At 43.0% G+C, this 23,489-nt stretch overlaps 1 protein-coding gene across 1 annotated transcript in view; it reads left to right on the top strand.

Moving 5' to 3' along the window:
- frmd4a (FERM domain containing 4A) overlaps positions 1–23,489 on the top strand; it is a 109,415-nt gene that overhangs the window by 69,199 nt on the left and 16,727 nt on the right. Inside the window, exons 12-22 of the mRNA XM_053623519.1 lie at positions 745–821; positions 6,732–6,870; positions 9,668–9,809; positions 13,863–13,996; positions 14,275–14,397; positions 15,196–15,427; positions 17,275–17,331; positions 18,052–18,289; positions 18,730–18,885; positions 19,000–19,811; positions 22,019–22,115. Of these exons, the coding sequence (XP_053479494.1) occupies positions 745–821; positions 6,732–6,870; positions 9,668–9,809; positions 13,863–13,996; positions 14,275–14,397; positions 15,196–15,427; positions 17,275–17,331; positions 18,052–18,289; positions 18,730–18,885; positions 19,000–19,811; positions 22,019–22,115 (2,207 nt within the window). The remainder of the gene's footprint in view (positions 1–744; positions 822–6,731; positions 6,871–9,667; positions 9,810–13,862; positions 13,997–14,274; positions 14,398–15,195; positions 15,428–17,274; positions 17,332–18,051; positions 18,290–18,729; positions 18,886–18,999; positions 19,812–22,018; positions 22,116–23,489) is intronic.

The raw sequence follows: 23,489 nt of genomic DNA on the forward strand, positions 1-23,489 counted from the left end.
GAAACTTGTGTTTTTAGCAGTGCAGCGCTTTCTTTAACTTTCTGCCCTCCTTCTCTTTGTCTCATCTATTCAGCTGATGGCTGCAGGAGTCCATGTGTGTAGTACGTAAAACCTGACTGTGTGTGTGTGTGTGTGTGTGTGTGTGTGTGTGTGTGTGTAATGAGAACCAGAACCTGAGTGAATTAAGAGAAAGGAGGGGCGAGTCAAACAATGCTCTGTGACTACTTTGTGTACACACACACACACACACACACACACACACAAGCATGTCACTCTGAACTCTCCAAAGACCCCGCCCGCGCACAGTCCGCGGTGGGAGCAGGAAGTGTGTGTCCCGGAGCGAGGGAGGGAGGGATGGAGGGAGGGACGAGGTCGGGGAGGGGGCTGACTCCTCCCTTTCTCATTCTCTTTCCAAACGCACACAGAGTACACGCAGACTTGCACTCTTAACACACACACACACACACACACACACACAGAGTACAGTATGCTTAAAGAGGATCTCACACACATACACACATACAGCAGCTGGATTTCTCAGGAGGAGGCCTAAAGAACAGCACGCAGCTTTAAAAGGACAAAGAGAGCAGCGGTGCGGTTTGGATGTGCATCGCGGATCAGGAATTTAGTCTCGGCCTGATGTGTGTGTGTGTGTGTGTGTACGGATCTTGATAGAGCTTATACAGTAAGAACGTGAGAGAACCACTGGTGGGACGCTGTCAAGCTTTTCTCTCTTCTCTTCAGGTGTTTCAATGGAGGCAGCTGGAGAATCTGTACTTCAGAGAGAAGAAGTTCTCAGTGGAAGTTCACGATCCTAGAAGGTAAATTTATATCACAGAACACACACACACACACACCATGACACATACACTAAGTAGTCAAGAAGTAAAAGGAAACAATTGAGATACATGGATGGATGGATGGATGGATGGACTATTAACCCTCAAGGAAATCCTTGAGGAACTTTTGGGACGTCTTAGAACTCGAAATAAAGATGATATACTCGAACGACATCAAAACTACAACTGAAGAAAATCGGGGGGGAAAAACCTTGCTTTTGGAACGTAACGAAATCAAAATATAACCGGAATTCCAGCGTGGAAAATGGCGGCCTGCGGGGAAAGAGTATTTGCGGTGTGGGAATATTCTAAATTTACCTCTTTTACACAAAAATGTGCCTGGTTTCTAATAATAACACACGGCTGTGCTGAGACCGAGGGAAAAATACTGCACCTGCACAGCAGCTCCGGAGAACGAACATTACCAAAACTCCAATCGAAACTGAAATATAAACAGTGAGGGAAATAAGTACTGACTCAAGAAATCCGGAAATATAAAGAAGTCATTAAAGATAGGGGGTGTAATTACTTACGGATTTCAGCTGGTACCTTGCCTTGGAGAACTGCTTTTTCTTAGCGTGTTCAATGCTTTTTTTCCCCGTGTCATTCCACTTTATTCCACATAACTTCATTTATAGACTTTAATGTTGTGCATTCTGTATATTTCCGGATTTCTTGAGTTAACACTGATGTCTGGTGAAAATTTCATGGGAAATATATTTACTGAAAAAAATGTTGACACGTCCAATACTTATTTCCCTCACGTATTATTTTATAAACGTAATACGACTACGTGTATAAAATAACAAAAAGAATAGGTGAATAAAACCCAAGAAAAAAAAAGAGCTATAATAACCCTGACTCGTGCACACTTCCAGTTCCTGACCTCAGCGCACACGGCACATCACTTCACCACAGTCCGTGTAGGACGCGGGCGACTTCATCGTTCATGTCCAACCGCGCGATGAATCGCTCGCTGCTTTAGCTGTGTGTTTGTTACGATGACTTTATGTAGCGTGAGATTTATAGCATTATTACCATGCAGTCAGCTCTAAAATCTACAATACAGACCAATCGCCAAATATTAGTCGAGCAGCACCGATTCATCTTCTACCAACATTATATATATGGACAGAGTGATTAGTCTGAGCGTTAGGGGCGGTGCTGGCTTGGTGGTTAAGGCTCTGGGTTACTGGTTCAACCCCCGGCACTGCCAAGCTGCCACTGTTGGGCCCTTGAGCAAGGCCCGTAACCCTCTCTGCTCCAGGGGAGCCGTATCATGGCTGACCCTGCGCTCTGACCCCTGCTTCCTGACATGCTAGGGTATGCGAAGAAAAGAATTTCACCGTGCTCTAATGTATATGTGACCAATAAAGACTCGTTAGTGCTGAGTGGAGCTGTGAAGTTTGGTTTGGAGTTGTAAGGAGCACGCTCGGTGGAGTGCGGTTAAAGGAAAATAATCAACGACAGGGCGGTGTGATGTGGCCCAAATTTGAAGCCCTCGTCCCACCCTAAAGTTCCAGTAACACCACATCCTGAAGTGTTTTGTTCTAGTTAGAATACATTTTGTTTATTAGTAAACGTCCGTCATGCTTTTTATCCTTTTCTAGTTACAGTTAGTGTTGTGGGACGTCCGTGAAACAGGTCGGTTCCTGTTATCGAGTATGTTCTAGAAGCTATAAGCAGTTTTTCCATCACCAGCCTTTCCTGAAGTTAATAGGGCCAAAAAAAAACCAAAACAAAACCAAGTTTTACAGCTTTACCTCTGACTGGACTGAGTAACGCGCTGACACTGGAGACTCCTTCCAAAAATGTTAAATAGCATAATAATAATATTAATAAGAATAATTGTTATTATTATTATTGTTCTGCGTACAGAACTTCACCATGTCCGTAACGTTACACACGTCATTAAAATCCATTTAAGTCTGCTGTGCAATTCCCTGTGTGAGTTGTTACCATGGGAACGATGACATGTTCGGTTCAAGTGCATTAATATAAACCTTGCAGCGGGAACTACTGTCAGAGCTGCTGTTATAGAAAATGAATCAACACCCCCTGACCAATCAGAATCCAGCATTCACAAGCACTTTGGTGTAAATAGTTTTACTTCCTGTTTTTACTTCCTGTATCCAGCGAAGTAGATCAGAAGAAAAAATGTGGATTAAAACAGGGATGTGTGAATGAATATCAGAAGCTTTCGTTCTCTCTCTCTCTCTCTCTCTCTCTCGCTCTGTCCATTTCTGTCTCTCTTTAGTCTCATCCCTTTCCTGCTGTCTTTCTTTCTCTCTTTCTCTTTCTCCCTCTCTCACCTACTTCTCTCTTCCTCTCAGATTCTCTATACCTTGTTCTTTCATTGCTCTCTCTCTCAATCTATTTTCTGTCCCTTTCTTTCCTTTGTTCTCTTTCTCTTCCTGTCTGTCTCTGGCTCCGGCACCGCGCGCCTCATTCTTTAAACACTCCTCTCTTTCTTTCGCTCTATCTCTGTATCCATCTGCCTCTCTCCATCCCTATATATAACTCTCAAGTTTTCATCTTTTTTTTTCCTCTCTCTCTTTCCTCTATCTTTCACCATCACTTGCTCAATCTCTTTTTACCTCCACCTATTCCTTCTCTTTTTCTCTAAAGCTCTCTCTTCAAGTCTTCATCTTTCTCTCTCCTCTCTCCACCTTGGTATTTCTCTAACTTTCTCTATCCCTCTTTCCTCCTCTCACTTTTATCTTTCTCTTGCTCTTATCCCTTTGACTCTTCGCCTTTCTTTATCCCTCCATTTCCTCTCAGCGTTCTCTTACTCTGTGTTTCCTTCATTTTCATTCATCTCTCCAGTTCTCTTTTACCCACTTACCCACCTCTCTCTCTCTCTCTCTCATGTCATCCCATCCCGCTCTCTCCCTCACTCGCTTTCTCTATTTCCAATTTTCCTATACATCTCTCTTTGTCATCTCGCCAAACTTCCTCTCTCTAATCTTTCCTGTTTTGACTCCTCTATCCCTCACTCTTTCTTCACCTCTCGATCCCACTTTTACTCTCATACCTCTCCCTCTCCTGGGCCCCTCTCGCTTTCTTTTTCTCCACCTCTTTCTTCATCTTGCGTGAGCGCTCTCTCTCTCGCTCTCTCTCTCTCTCTCTCTCTCTCTCTCTATTCCATCATTTCTCTCTTAATAACAAGCCGATATAACAGGTTTAGTGTTTTGCGATTGAAAATATCGAATCATAAAAGAGAATATCAGAGGCAATGTGGCCGATGATTATAAGAATCATTTCATTGCTCTTATCCAGTATGTATAGAAGTTTATCACTAGAGGAATACTACGTGGTTTACACATTTCTCTGTCTTTTCCTCTCTCTCTCTCTCTCTCTCTCTCCTTCGTTCTCTCTCCGTCTCTGTAGACATTAGGATGGTGTGTTTTGAGTTCTGAGCTCATCAGTGGCTGGTTCAGCTCTTTAGTGCCTCAACTTGTGCCAAGAGCCACAGCACAGATGCTGACTGATAAACCGCCTCTGACGTGAAGTTTAACCAGCTACAGAGAGAGAAATAAAGACTGAGAGAGAGAACAAGAGGCATTCGTGGCCACAGGAGACCGAGACGCAGTAATTAGAGAGCGCAGATGGAAAGATCCTACAGCATGTTAGTGTTAATGTTAATGTTAAGGTGCAGATTTAGGACTCTTCTCTCTGACCCTGGTCTCGCTTTCTGTCTGTATGAGTGTTATTAATGGCTCGGTAATGATCTCGCTCTCTGTCTCTCTCTCTCTCACACACACACACATATAGAGAGAGAGAGAGAGCCATGAGGAATGAGCTTTTGATAACAGTAGGAGGCATGGGCTGTGTGTTTATCATAGATCTCAGTGGTGTGTGTGTGTGTGTGTGTGTGTGTGTGTGTGCAGGGTATTTTTAGAGCATTTCAGTCTTTTTATAACACCACTGTAGCAACAGGCAAACCTCCTCTGTGTAAGTGTGTTGTGTGTACGTCAAGGGCCGCACTCCGGGTGGTACAGCGCGTACATCTTCAGAGCGCTCTCTTTAGTCTCTTTAGTCGCCGTATTAACTAGTGCCCGAAATGAATATCTGCTCCTGCTAGAACATTTGGGGAATCCGAGTAAACGTTCATCCCGTATACACTTGCTGCTTCGGTGGTTAGAAACGAATTAGTCGTCTTACGGGATTATGTATTGAAGTCCAAATGAAAAGAATAACTGCGCTACAGTAATAAAGAAATTAATTAGGCTCTAAGTACAGTAAGTGTGTAATAAATTGAGAGCTCGGTGTAATGAAGAAGGTTGTAGTTACAGGAAGATATTTTCCAGGCCTCAGGATAGAGGGATTAAAGTAGGAAGTGTTGCAAAGGCTTCATCTCAGGAAACGATAAAACACAGAACAGCAGCAACATTTAAAAGGACAAAAAAAAAAAAAAAACTAAAACCAGACCATTTAAACTGCAGTTTTATGAAGGTCAGCGTTACAGTGCGCTATGAATTCATTCATAAGGCATCGTGCATGTCATTATTAATCATTTATGAACATGCATGACATTTCTGTATTATAAATTCTTTATTCGAATATTTTGAGATGCTGGAGTTTTGATTTCCGTGAGCCGTAAGCAGTGATCATCAGGATTTGAAATAAAGATTGTTTGAAATATTTCACTTTATGTGTAATGAATCTAGAATATATGAAAGTTCCACTTTTTGAATTCAATTACGGGGGGAAAAAAAATGAACTTTTCGACGATATTCAGACGTTTTGAGACGCACCCATAGCTATATTTATTATGCATTTATTATGAACGGTCGACACGAGCGATTATAACGCAGCCTTCATGACACATTATAGCACCGGCAACAACGTCTTGAGCATCTTGAGTTTTGAGATCAGGAAATTGTAGTACACATGTATACCACTTGTGAAAGAACTTGTCAGTTGCTAGTGTATAAATCGTAATGCCTTTCCAATGAATATAATGTCTTATGAATGTACTCCTAGGTTAATTATACACATGGCCTTCATAGAAAGTGTTACCCAGTGTACTTTATGTGAGGTTAAATGAGCAGAATTTGAATGAGATTTATCGTGCCAGGAATATCCATCAATCTTCCAGGGTCGCAGGAGAGCCCAGGGAATTCTGGGCACAGGCCTGGGGGACACCCTGGACGGGGTTCTAACCCATCGCAGAGCACAATCACACACACATTCATGCACTGGAGACAATTTCGAGATGCCAGTCAGAAAACAACGCGTGTCTTTGGACTGGGGGAGGAAACCAGAGTACCTGGAGGAAGCCCCCGAAGCGCAGGGAGGACATGCAGGCACCCCCAACCCTGAAGGTGCAAGGGAAACATGCTAACCACTAAACCACCGTGCCCCCGCCAAGAATATCTCGTGCATATCTTTGCATGGAGTTTTTGCATATTTTCCCCACGTTTATATGGGTTTCCTCTGGGTTCACTGGTTTCCTCCGACCTCCCAAAAACATGCTGGTAGGTGGATTGGCCCACGCATTCACTACATGTGTATGGTGATGGACTGGCGTCCCATACAGGGTGCAATCTCACGTCACGCGCGGTGTTCCTGCGATAGGCTCCGGATCCACCTGAAACCTGACCAGGACGACGAGGTTCCTTGAAGACGAATGAATAACGAGTCTCGTTAAAACTCACAATATTAACGTGTTGTATTGTAACAGGAGTGTACTGTACAAATAATTCAACGGGAACAACATAATGGCAGGTAAACCAAAATGAAACTAAAATCAAAGTGGGTAAAAATGTGGTCTCTGCTTATAGCCTAGCCGATAAAACAAGGAAGTGAGTTGTCTGAAAGTGTATTGTACTGTACAGCGTAATGGAATTCAGTGAATATAAAGTCGTTTCGTGTTTGCTCCAACTGCAGGGCGTCGGTAACGCGAAGGACGTTCGGACACAGCGGCATCGCCGTGCACACCTGGTACGCCTGCCCCGCCCTCATCAAATCCATCTGGGCCATGGCCATCAGCCAGCACCAGTTCTACCTGGACCGCAAACAGAGCAAGGTCAGTGTGTGTGTGTGTGTGTGTGCTTGTTTTTTATATCTTAGTGGGGACCAAATGTCTCCAGAAGATAGGAATATCGGACAGTTTCAGATCTAGGTATAGGCAGAGCATTAACTAGCTGCAGTAATAATTAGGCTAATCGGACTTCTCAGGAGTACACTGTGAAACATTTCAGGTGGTTCAAAGCTTAAAGATGACCTTTGTTTCAACTCAAAAAGTTATGTTTTTGCCCGTTTCACGTGTCAAGACAACGGATTACCTTAAGTTTATTTTTTTTTTGAAAAGTTATAAACTTCAATATCCAAACCTCGCCATGATAGTTGGAGTTGGAGTTAAGAGAAGAAATAAGTTCACATAACTTAATGGGGCTATCATGTTTTACAGTGTAGTAAGACAAACGTGTGTGTGTGTGTGTTGGTTTTGTGCATTTTAACGTGTATTTGTGTCCATAGATATACATGTTAGAGATGTATATAGGTGTCAGAGTGCACACTAATGAAATCAGTCTGGAAATAAAATGATTTTATTATAGGGCTGAACGATTACGGTCAAAATGATAATCACGATTATTTTGATCGATGTTGAGATTATTTATCACGATTATTGATTGACTTTAGGGACAGCATATTTTGATTGCACTTTCACATTTAAATAAACAGACCGCTGCTTTCACCTCCATGTTGTGCTACATTCCTGCTAATGTACAAATCTTTGCATCAAATTAGACTGGTCCTTAAAGTGCATCGTCTCGCAGAAGCAAAATATAAATAAAGTTGTACCCAAAATATAGGATGAGTAAAAAATCAGAATGCCAAAAACCAAATGAAAACAATTCAGGCCAATGCAGAAAAGGCTATAACAGTGTTTACAGGAGGAGAGACGCTGACAAATCACCCGATAGAGCGGTGACGCAGGGATGACGTCATTTTGTACCGGAACCCGGAAGTTAGCATCACACCGGTTCCCTCGATCAAAACCCAATAGGATTTTCACATAGACTTTTTTTTAATTATAGCAAAAAATAATCTCTGTGATCAACAAAATTTTACAATATTAACACGTTCTGTCCAGCAAGATCATTTTCACAAATGAACACAACTTGTATGAAGTTTGAAGCCTAAATACAATCGCCAGAAATAAAAAGCTAACTATATACTCTAAACGAACTACACCACGGTCGCTCGACTTCAACGTCACCATCACCGTTTTTCATAATACGGATTTACTCTGATTTACATCATCCACGGTTTATTTTTGGGAAATTGTGCACAGCACACCTGAACCAGTTTATCTGTAAAGACTTTTCCTGTTCGTGGAAAAACGTTGACGTTTAATGTCCTCGACAACGTCTGTAGTCCCATTTAGAAACATGTTAGTGTCATGACTTCCCTCGTGCAAGCGCCGGAGCTCGCAGCACACTCTTTTACTGACATTGACTTTGTTTACTTTCTACATGAGCTTCTGTTATGATTTCCGTCCTGTCTCCGCTCCTGTATTGTCATTGGTTGTTCTCCTACAGTATGTGTCATCATTAGTCTCAGCTGTTTTGTGTTCATCCTTAATTACGTTTATCATTTAAACCGCTCGTGTGTCTTTGTTCGACGCGAAGTATTGCGTGGGTTTTCCGTGTACCAAGCTTTTGTTCATACTTTCACATCTCACAGTTTTGATCCTGTTCTCGACCTCGTTGTTGGATTCTTGTTTAGCCTTGTTCATGCCCGTTTGCCGATCGCCTGACCTTTCGCGCGTTTTTGATCACGCTACTGTCTCACGTTTTGGATTTGTCTGCGTCTCTTTAATAAAGCTCTTATCTGCACTTGCATCCGTCCTAAACCCTCATTACGTGACCGTTATCAACCGCCTTTTTCAATACATGTAAAAGCTTTTTAAAAAGTCCTGAGTGGGGTTTTACTGGCGTGTTTTATGTCGTAGAATAAAACGTGAAAATATTTTGAGCTTGTGCTCACCACAGACCAAAATCCCATTCAAAAAAACCCATTGACTTTGGGATGGAACCAGAAGGGCTAAAATGCTAACTCCGTTTCCGGGTTTTGGCGTTACAAACTGACGTCATCCCTGCGCCACTCTATGGTGACTGGCTGTAAGGTTAGGAAGCGCTTGATTCGATATGCAGCCGAGTTTTCTATGAGCGTCGGACGAACTTTAAACGTCAATATCACGGTCGATCGTGTTCATGTCATCGTGGGCAGTCAGAATCACAATCGAGATCGATATTCGATTAATTGTGTATATTATTTATTTATTTAAAGCTGTTTCCTTTAAGATAGATGACAGAATCGAATATATTTTTGCTTTCTTGATATACAGCTTTTTTTTTTTATTTATTTTTGCTAGGAAGCATAAACAAAACTCCAAGTGGCTTCAATCAAGAATGATTTCATTAGCTGTCTCAAGCTTTTATATATATATATATATATATATATATATATATATATATATATATATATATATATATATATATATATATCAGTGTTTACATCATGTGCAACTGAATGGTGTTAATTGGTTTCACAATGTGTCTAGACTACACACATGAGCACTTCACGCCCACACACACACACACGCACATTTTCTTCACTGTGTGACTCCTTAAAGCGAGCAGGGGGATTGAGTTACACTTTTAAAAGCCGGGAAATGTTCGTCTCTCGGAAAATCCTGTCACACACTATACAGCTGGCGAGCACGTTCACCGTGCCTCTCTGTATATCTGTGTGTCTCCCTGCCTTCATTTCTGCCTCTCTCTCTCTGTCTCTCCCACTCGCTTTCCTGCTCGCAGTCAAAGATCCACGCAGCACGGAGTCTGAACGAAATAGCCATCGACCTCACAGAGACGGGCACGCTGAAGACCTCTAAACTCGCCAACATGGGCAGCAAGGGCAAGATCATCAGTGGCAGCAGCGGGAGCCTTCTGTCCTCAGGTTAGTGCAAACACACACACACACACAATTTATATAGATGGATGTATGATGTTTAATTTCAGTGATGGAATTTTTCATTTATGCAGTTCAGTGTGTGTGTGAAAGTGTGGGTTAGAGCGCGAACAGCTCTGCATGCTGTTGGTTTTGGAAACTTGCCGTAGTATCAATTATCATGGAGAGAAAGTGAGAAAGAGCGAGAGAAAGAAGGAGGAATATACAGTAAGAGAAGAGAAAGAGGGAGGAAGGGAAAGACGGTCATCAGCCTTTCACTTACAGGCTGCACGAGTGAGGCGAGAGAGTTGAGAGATGAGCTCACTGATGTGGAAGCTCACTCAGGCCACCGTGCTAGAGTTCATCTATGCTGTGGCACTCCCGATTTATGCGGGTAACCATCTCAGACCTACATTAAGGCCTCAACGCTGCAGAAAGACAGCGACGTCTCCGAAACAAGCAGAACTTTCTCCCGTCGGATCTCCGATTCGCCGTGACTCATCAGACAGTCCGTGTAGGATTCCTCCATCGCAGAACATGTCGCATTACATTCGTCTCGCGTTCTAAAAACATTCACATATGAATGATGTAAATGGGGACGAAGGGCGCGTCTCGTTATCCATGACGGTGTTAAATCTCCGGCTCTCAGACTCTCACTGAACAGAGCAGACGCAGAGAGAGGTGAGAGTGCAGCGGGAAAGCAGGACCTCGCGCTTGAAGGACAGTACTGACGACATTTGGAAAGTTGCTAAGGTTTGTCCAAAAAGTCGCTAGATTTGTCGCTAGGTGCTTTTTTTTGGGGGGGGGGGGAGTCGCTAAAGGGGTTTGAAAAGTCGCTAAGTCGGCAACACTGGTCTGCACTGACAGCTAGATAACAGGCAGGCTAAGCTCCGCCTCTCCCCAGCAAAAAGAAAATACAGAGGGAGAGGGAACGCGGGGTTTTAAAATTTATACACATTCTATTTGAAAAGCAATAAAATACACCGAGTCCCCAAATGATACCGTCTGTGTTTTTTTTTTCTTGAAAACAACTTGCGCCCCCTTTCCGATCTCTCCGCGCCCCCCTGGTTGAGAACCACTGCTGTAGTGGAACAGATAAATGGGTGCAAAAAACCGTCGTAGTTCAGCGAAGTTGTTCTCTGTTACAGTTAATCCAATCGCACACATTTATGTATTTAAAAATATTTTTTTTAAAAACAGCTAAAGACCCACCTCTGAGCACTTAACTAACCCCTAAAATGCCAACCCTACATGATTTAAAAATAAATAAAATAAATTACTCTAGCTCTTACACCTCGACTCTGCGCACTTTGCTTCTCTAGAACTCAATTATAAATCCTGTACAGTAGCACTACTTGTATTGTTCTCCTCTTGATATATCGCTTTGCGTGTATTTCCTCATTTGTAAGTTGCTCTGGGTAAAAGCGTCTGCTAAATTAATAAATGTACACGTAAAATATTTAGCTGAAGGCAGCTCATCAGATCAGATCGGGAAGGGAAGTTTTCACAGGTTTCAATTTTTTTTCCCCCCCTCATCCTATCGTCTAAAGATGACTGGACAATTATCCTGTTCTGCTATTCAGTTCAGTTGTATCTGTACAGCGCTTTTAACAATGAACATCGTCTCAAAGCAGCTTTACAGAAACATATAAACACAGGATACAGATTTTAAGCGCGTGAATTTATCCCTATTGATTGAGTCGTTGGCGACGGTGGTGAGGGAAAAACTCCCTAAGATGTTAAGAGGAAGAAACCTTGAGAGGAACCAGACTCAGAAGGGAACCCGTCCTCATCTGGGTAACAACAGATAGTGTGAAAGTGAAAGAAAGTTCATTATGGTTTGTACATGAAGTCTGTTTTGTTGCACTAGTCCAGTACATGTAGTAATTGCAGTCTCAGAGCCATAGTAGCAAACGTAGTCCCAGCAACCACTGTGAGAATGTCCACGTGGAATTGAGGTCCAAATCCATTTCCATGGTACTTCAAGCGGTTCGGTGCTAGTCAGAAGTGGTCACGTGATGCAGCGCTACAAAACAAAACGTAACCGTCGCGTCGCTTGCTTATCCGGACCTCCGTAAGCAGGAACTCTGTGTACAAATTGTAGTTCTAGAGGGATGAGTCTGAATTGACACTTTATTTCTCATGGACCATTAGGCAGCTGGATAACGTTTACAGCTCACACAGCGGTGTGATGACTGAAGGAACGCTCCACACGGGAAAACCGAGGCTTCCTAGTCAGTGTGACGTCTCACGTTTCACAGAAAACTAATCTTAACCCCGGTCTCCCTCATTTCAGTTATAAGAACTGCGAAGTGCTAGCACTTTGAATTTTTATTGTCACCCTTTAGATCAAACAAAATAAAACTTATTTATTTATTTATTTATTTATTTATTTATTTTATAAACCCCACTGGACCAGACTTCCAGTGCATGCTTTACTCTCATAACTACGTACTAATATTTCATTAGTATCACTGTAGTTCCTGAATGACGTTCCAGAAGGAAGAACTGAATAATAATCCAGGATTTTAAAGGGTTCACTGGAGCATGAGCGACATTAATGATAGAAGAGAGTCCTGGTTTGTGTGTGTGTGTGTGTGTATACAGTATATCTCTGACGTTACACCCACAGCTGCTCTAATGGTGTGAGCTCTCCCCTGGTGTGAGCGGTGTGGGAGCTCGGAGGCCCTGCTCTATATTTACTGCCCGGAAGAAAGAAAGGGCTGATTTAGAGCGGAGCGAGTGAGGGACAGGAGGGAGATACCAGCTTCGTCCTTACTTTACAAAACAATAGCCCTCTGTTCTAATGTGTGTAAAGAGTGTGTGTGTGTTTGGGAGGGTCTTTCATATCTTGTAAGGTTACATATGTAGACATTTACACATAGCCATAGACGTATTTTTCTGTAAAAGAGACAGAAGGGGAAACAATCTCACTCGGACAGTTTGATTTTCCGAGCCGAGACGAGGTGGTTTCTTTGTGTTAGCTGGTAAAAGAGTGGAAACTTCAGTTCTCTCGCTTGCTCTCTCGCTCGCTCTCTCGCGCTCTCTCTGACACTCAGGAAAGCTTTAGATGTAAAGAATGCTTTTTTCAAGGGATATCACCGATTCAGAATCGGGACATTAATCATTCCAGCGTGGTCTGTCTGATCTAGAGCATCTCGCCGTCTCAAATCTCTGACTGAAAGTGATGCAGTATGTTTTCCACGCGAATGCAGGCATCATGGGAAATAGAACGCTCCGGGTTGGTAGTAAAATGCAAATACCATTTCTTTCCAACGGTTCCTGTTACCCAGTGTGCTTATATGCGTTTTTTTCTCTATATAGAACAGTTCTGATGCTTTTACTGGGTCTCACCATAACCTTCAGAATCTCAGTACACACACACACACACACACACACACAGGGGAGTCTGGACAGGTCATGTGCATGTCATATGGCTATTCTACCAACAAACACACACTCTGGATCTGGCTGACCTCAGTCCTGGTCTGTAGACATCAAAGACACCCGCTGACTTTTAACCATCCCACACACACACACACACACACACACATACACACATACACACACTGCTGGTTAGCACAAGCCAGGTCCAGTGAAGAAACATAAAACACAGCAGCTTCAGATACTACAGTTCACCCAAGTGCACTAAGGGCACAATTGCTGTTAAACCACTTTATCAGAATATTCCACTCACTTCCTTGGAAATTACTAACACACACACACACACACACACGCACACACAAAAACAATGTACCGGCCAACAATGAGTACTTTCAAAGCCCTTCATCTCAACCCGGAAACACGCTCATGCACACGCACAGTATGTTCCCACCCCCCACCGATCCTACCCCTCCCCCACCCCCAAGCAACCCCATTCCCACCCCCGAAAATACACACACACACTTTGTGTGAAAAGGTCACACTTATACCTTATTGTTCTTTCTTTTCTTTTCCCGTACACATGTATCTTAACACAGTGTAGAACATCTTATTGATGTTTGTGGTGCGTGTGTGTGTGTGTGTGTGTGTGTGTGTGTGTGTGTGTGTGTGTGTGAGCAGGATCTCAGGAGTCTGACAGCTCTCAGACGGCAAAGAAGGACATGCTGGCAGCTCTGCGCGCTCGGCAGGAGGCTCTGGAAGAAACACTCAGGCAGAGGATAGAGGAGCTCAAGAGCATCTGCATTAGAGAAGCGGTCAGACATACACACACTCACACACACACTTACACTTACGCATACACACCCCATTATCAGCTCCACCACCACACATCTCTTTACTCAAACACAAACTAACAAAGCATCCGATATCAGAAAACAAGAACTGTGCTTTTATTCTATTGGCTGTATTAGTTGGTACCAACAGGAACTAGTGGAACCTGGAAGTGGGGAAAGCAGCACACTTACAGCACAGCACATATGTGCAGCCCAGACTCTCAGACATGAGTGTGTCTGTGTTTTGTGTCTGTGTGCAGGAGCTGACCGGTAAGCTTCCTAAAGAATATCCTCTAGACCCCGGAGAGGAGCCGCCTACAGTGCGGCGCAAAATCGGCACGGCCTTCAAACTGGACGAACAGAAGATCCTCCCCAAAGGAGAGGTGAGATAAACCTTGACCTCTGAACATGTCAGGACTCATCCATTTCCCCGACACATGCTTTGAGGACTCGCACAACTGACCTTTATACAAATATTTCCTGAATCAGTTGTTCCAGAGCTCTGTGTGTGTGTGTGTGTGTGTGTGTGTGTGTGTGTTTCCATAAATAGTCCTAGTTCCTAGTCTGGCATGAGTCAGTGGAAGTGGTGATAGCAAGTGGATGTAGAGTGCAAGCCAAATGAGTAGTATGGGCATGGACTAGCACACTCGGAGGAAAGCGATATCCGCCCACTTCCTCGTATCTGAGTTCTCAGACGCCCGTGATTGGCTAGTTTTGCTGTGATTGACAGCGGACAAAGTTTAATGGCATCCGTCCCACCCAGCCAGTTTGGCGTGTGTGTGAATGAGTGTTTGAGTGGGTGGTTGTATGTGTGTATGAGTGTGTGTGTGTGTGTGTGTGTGTGTGTGTGTGTGTGTGTGTGTGTGAGAGTAAGGGGAGTTGAAAGAGACTGTTAAAATGTAGCTGGCCTCAGGGTCTCATCATAGCAATTCACTTCACTTTAAAACAATAGTAGACATCAAGGAGTGTGTGTGTGTGTGTGTGTGTGTGTGTGTGTGTGATGTGAAACACTCAGTTACTACAGCGGTGTTGTCACTCTGGGTGTGTATTTTGGATGGGGTTTAGAGGGTGATCTGAAGGATTGTGTGTTTTTTGGCCTGCGTGACAGCCTTTTATGTGGTTTTGAATGTGCTAATGTGTGTTCTTACCTGGTTGTGTGTGTGTGTGTGTGTGTGTGTAAGGAGGAAGAGCTGGAGCGTTTGGAGAGGGAGTTTGCAATCCAGTCTCAGATCACAGAGGCAGCGCGGCGTTTAGCCAGCGATCCTCACGTGAGCAGTAAAAAGCTGAAGAAGCAGAGGAAGACGTCGTACCTGAACGCACTAAAGAAGCTGCAGGACATCGAGAACGGCATCAACGAGTACCGTATCCGCTCGGGCAAGAAACCCACGCAGCGAGCCTCGCTCATCATAGAGGGTGCGGGAAATGCACACACACACACACACACACACACATCTAAGACTGAAGACAAATCCACACATTACTAATGAATCGATATCCAGTTCAAAACCACCCACTTTAGTCCTAAAAAAGAAATCGGCAGATTTGATTTTTCAGCATGAAACTTCAGATTATGTTTTAATAATCGTAAAGCAATGATTACAAATGATAACCATAGCCTTACGCGCTCTGTATGAGCTACGCTTGTACAGTTTGTGAAGGATTTCGAAGGATTTGGTCACGTTCTCTTCATCTCTTTTAGGTTTTTTTCGCTTTCAAGCACATTTACGCGTCTGTGTCAGGACACCCCGATGGGGGATTATGGGTAAACGTAGTATCCAAATGCACGTGCGTCCAAATTCAGAGTGCATCATGCATAGCTACATATCTACTGCCTTCACATGTTCACGGATTTATGGATGCATATGACACCTATTAGTAAAACCGGGCCTTATTTATTTATTTAATAAGAAGCTAAACAGCTGGTCTTGGTGACTGAGACATCTTTTCCTATATGAAGTGAACAGAAGGACACAGGGGATAATTACACTGTTGATGGCAGCCACTACACTCTTACGTGTTTGTGTGTGTGTGTGTGTGTGAGAGAGAGTTTATGTGTGTGTGTGTGAGAGAGAGAGTGTGTGTGCGTGAGAGAGAGAGGGAGAGTGTTTATGTGTGTGTGTGTGTGTGTGTGTGTGTGTGTATGTGTGTGAGAGAGAGAGTTTATGTGTGTGTGTGTGTAAGAGAGAGAGAGTGTGTGTGAGAGAGTGTGTGTGCGTGAGAGAGAGAGTTTGTGTGTGTGAGAGAGAGAGACAGAGAGTTTATGTGTGTGAGAGAGAGAGTTTATGTGTGTGTGTGAGAGAGAGAGTGTGTGTGTGTAAGAGAGCGAGAGAGTGTGTGTGTGTGTGAGAGAGAGAGTTTATGTGTGTGTGTGTAAGAGAGAGAGAGAGTGCGTGAGAGAGAGAGTGTGTGTGCGTGAGAGAGAGAGTTTGTGTGTGTGAGAGAGAGAGAGTTTGTGTGTGTGAGAGAGAGTGTGTGTGTGTAAGAGAGAGAGAGAGTGTGTGTGTGTGAGAGAGAGAGTGTGTGGGTGCATGAGAGAGAGAGTTTATGTGTGTGTGTGAGAGAAAGAGAGTTTATGTGTGTGTGAGAGAGAGAGAGAGTGTGTGAGAGAGAGAGAGTGTGTGTGCATGAGAGGGAGAGTTTATGTGTGTGTGTGAGAGAGAGAGAGTGTGTGTGTGTGAGAGAGAGAGAGAGAGTTTATGTGCGTGTGTGTGAGAGAGAGAGAATGTTTGTGTGTGTGTGTATGTGTGTGTGTGAGAGAGAGAGAGAGAGTTTATATGTGTGTGTGTGAGAGAGAGAGAGAGAATGTTTGTGTGTATGTGTGTGTGTGTGTGAGAGAGCATGTGTGTGTGTGTGAGAGAGAGAGAGAGAGTGTGTGTGAGAGAGAGAGAGAGAGAGCGATATGCTGGGGTGTAGGTGGGGTTGTTGCTCTCGCAGCTCTTTTCTGTGATTATGAAGCTTCATTAAGTGAGTTAACAAAGCGTCCCCCTGTGGAAAATCTGTGCTGCTGAGAGCAACAGGAAGTGCAGTTGCTGTAAAACAGCGTGTGTGACCTCCGCTAGGGTCGGGGCGGGGTGTGAAATTAATTTAATCCACACACACACATAAATAAAGAGCGCTCTCCTCCAGGCTACATGGATAAAGACATGTTAGCCTAATCATTAGCAGCCTGCTTGAAGCGTGTGTGTGTGTGTGTGTGTGTGTGTGTGTGTGTGTGGGAATGTCTTGAGTGATGTGTGTTTCTGTCTCTCTTCTGTCTGCAGAGGCGAATATCGGCTCAGAGGACAGCTCTCTTTCTGACGCTCTGGTGCTAGATGATGGTGAGTCACACACACACACACACACACACACACACACACACACATACATACATACATACACACACACCCTGGCTAATAAACTCTAACTAGTAGCATATGCTGCCATTCTAATGGAGCAGTCTTGACCTCAGGATGCTGCTTTTATTCAGGCTCCTGATGGGACGTTTCCATAGTAACAATACTGCGCGTATTGAATTTCACTTTATATCCATACGATTATCCACACGTCTGTCGGACAGCCTATCACCTGTCTGTCAAAACCTGCTAAAATGACCCGAAAACCTAATTAATAACTTAAAGGATGTAGTACTGCAACACAATTAAATATTAATGAGAATATAATAACATACAGACAGAGGGAGCATTAGCAATAGTACACCGTGTATTGTATTTACATAGCAGCTGAAGCTGAAGCTGGAGTCAGCACACCTCAGTGAAGCATGATGGCGGTAGCATCATGTTGCGCGTTACCCTCGGCCTCCTTACCCCGTCACTGACTTTTGAATCAGGCCCGTTTCAGTTCCAGGTTGTGACACTACACAATGTGGAGAAGTTCATGAGGAGTGAATGCTGTAGAAGTAAAGCACGGCTCCATTCCTGTAGCTACGGTTGTAATAGTTCTGCACGTTAAAACCAAAACCGCCTTCCAGCGCACACACCACACTTGCATGCGTTCTTGCGTGCTCATGTTCTTTTTGTCTTTTCTTCTTTTTTACCCAGATGACCCCCAGGTAGCAGGGACGCCCACCTTTTCTCCGGTCTCCTCCCCTCATAAAGGCCTTCCTCCTCGGCCTCCGTCGCACAGCAGGCCTCCTCCTCCTCAGTCTCTGGAGGGTCTCAGGCACCTGCACTACCAGCGCAGCGACTACGACAAATCTCCCATCAAACCCCGCATGTGGAGCGAGAGCTCACTCGACGAGCCCTATGAGAGAGTGAAGAAACGCTCCTCCCACTCCAGGTGTGCACCAATCAGACACCGTTTTCCACTGACACGCTAGCACAACAGTGTAGCATATCGCTATGTATGCTTTATATGCAGAGTGGGCACCCGACTTCTATTCAGAAGCAAAAGTCCTTCCAGTCTTCACAGTGTCCTTGTTGTCATGGTAACACCGGCACTAAAGCTCGGTTCTTGTGCACGCGTTAGGTCCAGATTGTATATAAAATGAGCATGAAAATGCAGTTTAGAGTACATATGAAGAGTTTATTTGGAATCTGAGTGAATATATTTTCATCGACTGAAATATTTGCAGGCAGCAAATGAATTAAAAAAAAAAAAAAAAACCTTTTTGGGTAGTGGATTTCAATTTTGAGGAATTTTCAGGTATCCTCTGTTGTTTGTTTTTTTAATTATTATTCTCTCACGCTCTGTGTGTGTGTGTGTGTGTGTGTGTGTAGCAGTCACAGGCGGTTCCCCAGCACAGGCAGTTGTGAGACTGGAGGGAGTAACTCTTTGCAGAACAGCCCAGTGCGCACGCTGCCTCATTGGAACAGCCAATCCAGCATGCCCTCTACTCCTGACTTGAGGACCAGGAGCTACGTCCATTCAGCCAGGTACACACACACACACATGCACATGCACACACACACACACACACACACACACACATTTGCAAAGTGACACAGTTGTTTAGTGATCATACTAATATTTGAACCTGTTTCTCTCAGCCTGTCTCAGCCTTTCCGTGGGCGGAGCTCCAGCCTGGAGTCTCAGGGGAAGTTGCTGAGCCTAGAGGCAGGACCAGAGGCGGAGCTTAGCCCAGATCTCTTCCTGTCAGGGCCACAGCGGGCAGGAAGCAGTGGCTCGGTAGTGCCAGATGACTGCTCATCATGCACCAGCCACTCGAGCTCCGAGCACTGCTGCCCACCAGCAGGTGCCAACCCCAACTACCGCACCCTAGCTGAGGACTCACCTTCTAGAGCACGCCAACGTCAGCGTCAGCGCCACAAATCCGCCGGCCACCTGGGCAACTCGAGCTCAGGCAGCATGCCCAACCTGGCCGCACGGAACGGCGGGACACCCGGAACAGCTCACCAGGGCGTCTACCTGAACAGCCAGAGCCAGCCGTCATCGCAGTACCGCATTAAGGAGTATCCGCTGTACCCGACAGGCAGCAGCCCGGGCGCTGTGGTGGTCCGCAGCCTGGAGAGTGACCAAGAAGGCCACTACAGCGTCAAAGCACAGTTTAAGACGTCCAACTCATACACGGCCGGTGGCCTCTACAAGGAGGGCTGGGGGTCAGCAGGGGAGGATGGTGAGGGAGGCAGTGCCAGTGGCAGTGCCAGGCTCACACCGTCCAGGTCTCAGATAGTGAGGACTCCGTCTGTAGGGAGGGAGGGAGGAGGGAACAGAGCGGCCGTGTCTGAGGAGCTACGGTGCTGGTACCAGCGTTCGTCCGGATCACTCAAAGAGCACGCACGGCTCACGCACACCAGTTCGAACACGGGGAGAGTTGGCACACTCTCTAAGGGCTCACCAGGTGAGACATCCCGCTTTCTATATAGATTGCTTTTTATATTCATATGGCATGATGTCTTAGTGTTATTCCATATTGCATGTACCATCATGTACCAAAATGAACAATATATTTGATATGGCTGTCAAATCACTTCAAAACTGTATTCCAATTCAACCATTTAGTCATCGAATATTAATCAGCTTGTAGGTTTATACTGCCACAGAGAAAAGCAATAAACTGTGCATTTCTTTTCTATAAACCATGAATGGTGTCGCCATTAAGTTAATCACACTTTAACCATATCATTTAATGGTTTAGACTCATTTCTTAATTTAATCATTAATCATTTTTTTAGCACTGATATTTAGCTAGATTTTCCCTCCAACACACCAAATCACTTTTGATTCAAATGCCTGCTTTGGTAGGCGTTAAATATTCAATGTAATATCACAGATAGGATGTGTTCTTTTTGGTTCTTTTAGATTTAAGATGAAAAATGTTTTTAAAAGGGGGAATTAAATATAAGTCATTAATAAATTGCAGTCATTCAGCCCCATGTCGCACATCTAGCAACAACGGTCATTTGGCTAAAAAGTTAAGGAATAGGCCTGTGTAACATGACTAGAAGGTTAATATAAGGTAGATTGAATAGTCTTGTGTCGTTGATTTGTTTTTTGTTTTTGTTTTTTCAATTTAAATTACATAAATATGAAAATTAGAGTAAGATTCAGTCATCTTTCTGAATTGAATTTAAAATTCATTGATGGCCTTCGCATTACATTATATAACATGGCGTAACATAACATAATGTAACGTTATATAACATAACATAACATAAAACGAATGCAATATAACATAACGTAACATAATGTGACATCATATTACATAACGTAACGTAACATAATATAACATAATGTGCCAAAACATAACGTAACATAATGTAGGAACACAATATAACACTGTAACATAACTTAACAGTATAACATAACGTAACATAATGTAACATATAACACAACAGTGTAGCATAACATAATAAGATAACATAACGTAAGAACGTAACATCAAACAACATAACATAATGTAACATAACACAATATAACAATATAGCATAATGTGACATAAGATAACATAACGTAAGAACGTAACATCACGCAACATCACACAACATAACATAATGTAACATAACGAAACAAGATAACATAATGTAAGAACGTAACATCACACAACATAACATAATGTAACATAACGAAACAAGATAACATAATGTAAGAACGTAACATCACGCAACATAACATAATGTAACATAACGAAACAAGATAACATAATGTAAGAACGTAACATCACGCAACATCACACAACATAACATAATGTAACATAACAAAACAAGATAACATAATGTAAGAACGTAACATCACACAACATAACATAATGTAACATAACACAATATAACAATATAGCATAACGTAACATAATGTAACAAGATAACATAACGTAAGAACGTAACATCACGTGACATAATACAATATAACATAATGTAACATAACAATATAACATAACATAATATAGCAATATAATAAAGTAAAAACACAATATAACAATAGAGCATAATGTAACATAACGTAAGAACGTAACATCACGCAACATAACATAATGTAACATAACACAATATAACAATATAGCATAATGTAACCTAACATAACAAGATAACATAACGTAAGAACGTAACATCACGCAACATAACATAATGTAACATAACAATATAACATAATATAGCAATATAATAAAGTAAAAACACAATATAACATACTGTAACATACCATAAAAGATGTTTTGGTCACCTTACACATATGTTCTGTTTCACTCGCACACTTCTCGCTGTATTCAGAGCATCTTGATTAATATCTTCTCGTCAGTATGTTGAGGTTGACAGTAGTGTATATTAGTGTAAGTTTAGCTAAATGCATTCCTCTGTGTGAGGGAGTGAGATGCTGTCAGGGTGGTCTGCACTCTGTGTGTGTGTGTGTGTTTTGGGGATAATGGATTGCCCTCTGGCTGACTGAAACACTCCAGGATTTAATCCCAAGATCTGTCATACAGGAGTGTCAGTGAAAGGCTCACTTTACTTCTGTTAATATCTCTTATAGAGTCCAAAACTGAGAGTGTATTATTGTGTTTCTGCGAGTGCATAAGTATGTAATAACTGTGTGTGTGTGTGTGTGTGTGTGTAGCTGCCTCTCCACATAGCCAGAGAAGTGGAACGCCATGCAGTGAGTCAGCAGCAACACCATCCTGCAGCCCCCAGCACATCCTCAACTGGCAGAGCGGGTAAGAGTGAGAGTCCAGTTTTGGAATTTCGATTTTTAAATGAATGCGGGCTTTTTGATTGTAATAATAAATTACTGAATTAAAAGTCATGTTGATGTGTTTGCCGGTTTATTTTGAACCATTTAGATGTTTTGATAATCATCTTTAAAATCTACCCACAGTGATAACTGTGAGCTAGTTAGAACAAACCTGCAGCACTTTACCATAACAACCACTGTAAATAAACACCGTTTCAGACTATAAAATAACAGCTCGTGCAGTCATAACCACATCATGAGCTCAGTGATGCACTTCTATCAGGTACAGGTGTGTTGTCAAAAATCTGTTAGGAATATCGTGAGCACCTAAATCCAATTGTCATTTATTCAATTACTAAACTGTGACTAGGCAATGAGTGTGAAATGGCAGGGCATGTGTACAATACTGTAAAAGTGTATTAACAGTGGCTTAAGGTGAAATAACAGTGGTTTAGTTGTAGTAACGGTGGATGTAAGTGTAGTAACGGGGGATTTAGGTGTAGTAACGGTGGAGTTAGGTGTAGTAACTGTGGATTTAGGTGTAGTAACAGTGGATTTAGGTGTAGTAACAGTGGATTTAAGTGTAGTAACAGTGGATGTAAGTGTAGTAACAGTGGATGTAAGTGTAGTAACAGTGGATTTAGTTGTAGTAACAGTGGATTTAGGTGTAGTAACAGTGGATGTAAGTGTAGTAACAGTAGATTTAGTTGTAGTAACAGTGGATTTAGGTGTAGTAACAGTGGATGTAAGTGTAGTAACAGTGGATTTAGGTGTAGTAACAGTGGATTTAGGTGTAGTAACAGTGGATGTAAGTGTAGTAACAGTGGATTTAGTTGTAGTAACAGTGGATTTAGGTGTAGTAACAGTGGATTTAGTTGTAGTAACAGTGGATTTAGGTGTAGTAACAGTGGATGTAAGTGTAGTAACAGTGGATTTAGGTGTAGTAACAGTGGATGTAAGTGTAGTAACAGTGGATTTAGGTGTAGTAACAGTGGATTTAGGTGTAGTAACAGTGGATGTAAGTGTAGTAACTGGTGGATTTAGGTGTAGTAACGGTGGATTTAGGTGTAGTAACGGTGGATTTAAGTGTACTAACGGTGGATTTAGGTGTAGTAACGGTGGATTTAGGTGTAGTAACGGTGGATGTAAGTGTAGTAACGGTGGATTTAGTTGTAGTAACGGTGGATTTAGGTGTAGTAATGGTGGATGTAAGTGTAGTAAGGGTGGATGTAAGTGTAGTAACGGTGAATTTAGGTGTAGTAACGGTGGATGTAAGTGTAGTAACGGTGGATGTAAGTGTAGTAACGGTGGATTTAGGTGTAGTATCGGTGGAGTTAGGTGTCGTAACAGTGGATTT

Source organism: Ictalurus furcatus, chromosome 4 (genome assembly GCF_023375685.1).
Source record: "Ictalurus furcatus strain D&B chromosome 4, Billie_1.0, whole genome shotgun sequence".
Lineage (NCBI taxonomy): Eukaryota > Metazoa > Chordata > Actinopteri > Siluriformes > Ictaluridae > Ictalurus > Ictalurus furcatus.